General features: G+C 40.7%; 1 protein-coding gene across 1 annotated transcript in view; it reads right to left on the bottom strand.

Moving 5' to 3' along the window:
* Positions 1–4,055, bottom strand: part of LOC119422994 (glutamate receptor 2) — a gene marked incomplete at its 3' end in the record, with an annotated part of 67,779 nt that overhangs the window by 55,029 nt on the left and 8,695 nt on the right. Inside the window, exon 2 of the mRNA XM_037690405.1 lies at positions 2,105–2,245. Coding sequence (XP_037546333.1) covers positions 2,105–2,245 — 141 coding nt within the window. The remainder of the gene's footprint in view (positions 1–2,104; positions 2,246–4,055) is intronic.

A 4,055-nucleotide genomic window follows, 5' to 3' on the forward strand; every position in this document is an offset into this window, starting at 1 on the left:
AGCATATTGTGATAAAGGTCATTATTTTCCATAATGTAATGATAAAAATGAAACTTTCATATATTTCAGATTCATTGCACACCAACTGAAATATTTCAGGTCTTTAATTGTTTTAATCCTGATGATTATGGCATACAGCTCATGAAAACCCAAAATGCCTGTCCCAAAAAATTAGCATATCATGAAAAGGTTCTCTAAACAAGCTATTAACCTAACCATCTGAATCAACGACGTAACTCTAAACACCTGCAAAAGATTCCTGAGGCTTTTAAAAACTCCCAGCCTTGTTCATTACTCAAAACCACAATCATGGGTAAGACTGCCGACCTGACTGCTGTCCAGAAGGCCATCATTGACACCCTCAAGCAAGAGGGTAAGACACAGAAAGAAATGGCTGAAGGAATAGGCTGTTCCCAGAGTGCTGTATCAAGGCACCTCAGTGGGAAGTCTGTGGGAAGGGAAAAGTGTGGCAGAAAACGCTGCACAACGAGAAGAGGTGACCGGACCCTGAGGAGGATTGTGGAGAAGGGCCGATTCCAGACCTTGGGGGACCTGCAGAAGCAGTGGACTGAGTCTGGAGTAGAAACATCCAGAGCCACTGTGCACAGGTGTGTGCAGGAAATGGGCTACAGGTGCTGCATTCCCCAGGTCAAGCCACCTTTGAACCAGAAACAGCGTCAGAAGTGCCTGACCTGGGCTACAGAGAAGCAGCACTGGACTGTTGCTCAGTGGTCCAAAGTACTTTTTTCAGATGAAAGCACATTTTGCATGTCATTCAGAAATCAAGGTGCCAGAGTCTGGAGGAAGACTGGGGAGAAGGAAATGCCAAAATGCCAGAAGTCCAGTGTGAAGCACCCACAGTCAGTGATGATCTGGGGTGCCATGTCAGCTGCTGGTGTTGGTCCACTGTGTTTTATCAAGGGCAGGGTCAATGCAGCAGCTATCAGGAGATTTTGGAGCACTTCATGCTTCCATCTGCTGAAAAGCTTTATGGAGATGAAGATTTCATTTTTCAGCACGACCTGGCACCTGCTCACAGTGCCAAAACCACTGGTAACTGGTTTACTGACCATGGTATTACTGTGCTCAATTGGCCTGCCAACTCTCCTGACCTGAACCCCATAGAGAACCTGTGGGATATTGTGAAGAGAAAGTTGAGAGACCAAGACCCAACACTCTGGATGAGCTTAAGGCCGCTATCGAAGCATCCTGGGCCTCCAGAACACCTCAGCAGTGCCACAGGCTGATTGCCTCCATGCCACGCCGCACTGAAGCAGTCATTCATGCAAAAGGATTCCCGACCAAGTATTGAGTGCATAACTGAACATGATTATTTGAAGGTTGGTGTTTTTTGTATTAAAAACACTCTCGTCTTTCATTGGTGGGATGAAATATGCTAATTTTTTGGGACAGGCATTTTGGGTTTTCATGAGCTGTATGCCATAATCATCAGTATTAAAACAATTAAAGACCTGAAATATTTCAGTTGGTGTGCAATGAATCTGAAATATATGAAAGTTTCATTTTTATCATTACATTATGGAAAATAATGACCTTTATCACAATATGCTCATTTTGTGAGAAGGACCTATATATATATGTATACAACACACACACACAACACAAGAATCACAGAAAACCTTAAAAGAAACACTAAAATACAAATAAACTCTAACAAACCACAGATCTTGATTGAAGGATGATTGAAGGTTGTTAATATTCTCTGTATATCAGAGTCAGACTGTTTATTCTCATTCCACCTCATGTGGTACACGTGGTGGAATGAGAATATGTTCTCAGGGTCCCAGTTACAGCCAACAATAAAATGTAAAATAAAAACAGTGATAACATCTAAGATATGAATAAGAAAAACACCAACTAAATATACACTAAGCTCAAACAGCATGAAAACAATATGCAGAACAGCAGCACGAACATGAGTCAAAACAGAACATGAACCCTGACATGAGAACATCAGGACATGATATATTGTGCATGTGGAATACACAGTGCATGCTGCAGTAGGCAGGGAGATGAACATTCAAACGAACATTTTTATATTGAATTTTTTTTTTTTAATTTTGCACAATAAAAGAATACTTACAGCAGTTAGTGACAGCAAAGCTGTTGGCCACCTCCAGGTTATCTATATGTGGAGTCAGTCTGAAATCTGTCATTCCGAACTGAACCATGCCAAATCTGAACGCACTGTACTCCTGATCAGCCCCCCGGGGAAACAAACCACCTGAGGCCAACAGAGAGAGGGGAGACAGGCGGGACCATGAGACAAGACACACTGGTAAAAACAGGACTCAACTTGGTTCTGTTTTTATTCCGAGTACATTTTAAATGTCACGTTAAGAAATGTTGGACCAGTCAGAGAAACTGAGGCTGAATAAATCATTACCTGCTGATGACATCAAGACTTACAATACTGAACATTCACTCAACCTTTATTTCTGCAGGTTAGTCTCAACGAGCCTCGGGGACTCATCTACAAGAGACACCGGTTTAACAAAGAGTGATGACAACAGTGAACAATCATATAAAAAGGATATCAATTGAACAAGTAATTGGTATTAAAAACAATCAAAAACATCTAGATTGTAAGGTGATGTAAAAAAAAACAACAGGAACATCTGCAGGAATTTAACAGATGTTTGAAGCCACTTAGAGAGGTCAAAGGTCGAGAGCTTCAGATGTTTTTACAAGATATTCCAGGAAACAGGAGCGGAGTAGGAGAAGGTCCTTTTGCCTAGTTCAGTCCTCACTGAGGGAACACTGCAGGTAATGATGTCCTGAGAGCGCATGCTGTAGCTGCACTCACACAGAGACATGTAGGAGGAGATGTATGAAGGCAGCAGACCAGGAAGTGATTTAAAGATGAAAATGTACCAGTGGGAGAGTCTGTGTGAAGTTAATGGTGACCAGTTAACCAGTGAATACTGGGTGCAGTGGTGGGTACGACAGTTACAGCCAGTTATGAATCTTAGTGCACCATGATAGACAGCATCCAACATCTGCAGCATCCAACATCTGCAGGGTTCTTGTAGGAGCGTCCATGTAAATAATGTCTGTTGGACTCCTGGCAGGGACCAACGCAGACATGTTCCTGTTTTTAGTTTTCTACATTCGCCTTAGAATCTAGCTGTTTTTTGTTACTTTCTTTTTTTTTTGCCATCCTATTTGTAAAAAAACAAACAAAAAAAATTGTATGACTTTTTATAACTGTCCATTGTTGTCATCATTTGTTGTTAAATCAGGTCTCTCTTGTAAATGAGTCCTCGAGGCTCAATGGGATCTACCTGTAGAAATAAAGGTGGAATGAATGTCACCGTAGTCAATGGAGGGAAGGAAAGTCACAGTTACAAGATGTTTCCTAACATTCAGAGTTAGACAGGATCTGTTTCTCAATTCATTTTTTCAATTCAGTTTATTTATAAAACTCCAAGTCACAACAGAAGTCGTCTCAGGGCACTGAACAGAAACCTTCCTACAGGTGCTGGTCAAAAAATGAGAACATCATGGAAAAAGTTGATTTATTTCAGTAATTCCATTCAAAAAGTGAAACTTGTATATTATATTCATTCATTACACACAGACTGATATATTTCAAATGTTTATTTCTTTTAATGTTGATGATTATAACTGATAAGGAAAACCCCAAATTCAGTATCTCAGAAAATTAGAATATTGTGAACAGGTTCAATATTGAAGACACCTGGTGCTGCACTCTAATCAGCTAATTAACTCAAAACACCTGCAAAGGCTTTTAAATGGTCTCAGTCTAGTTCTGTAGCTACACAATCATGGGGAAGACTGCTGACTGACAGTTGTCCAGAAGAAGACCATTGACACCTTGCACAAGGAGGACAAGACACAAAAGGTCATTGCTAAAGAGGCTGGCTGTTCATAGAGCTCTGTGTCCAAGCACATTAATAATAAGTAATATTCTAATTTTCAGACATACTGAATTTGGGGTTTTCATTAGTTGTCAGTTATAATCCATCCAGCCATTATCTTTTACCCGCTTCTTCCATTTTGGGTCGCGGGGG

Source organism: Nematolebias whitei, chromosome 16 (genome assembly GCF_014905685.2).
Source record: "Nematolebias whitei isolate Nwh7 chromosome 16, NemWhi1, whole genome shotgun sequence".
Classification (NCBI taxonomy): Eukaryota; Metazoa; Chordata; class Actinopteri; order Cyprinodontiformes; family Rivulidae; genus Nematolebias; species Nematolebias whitei.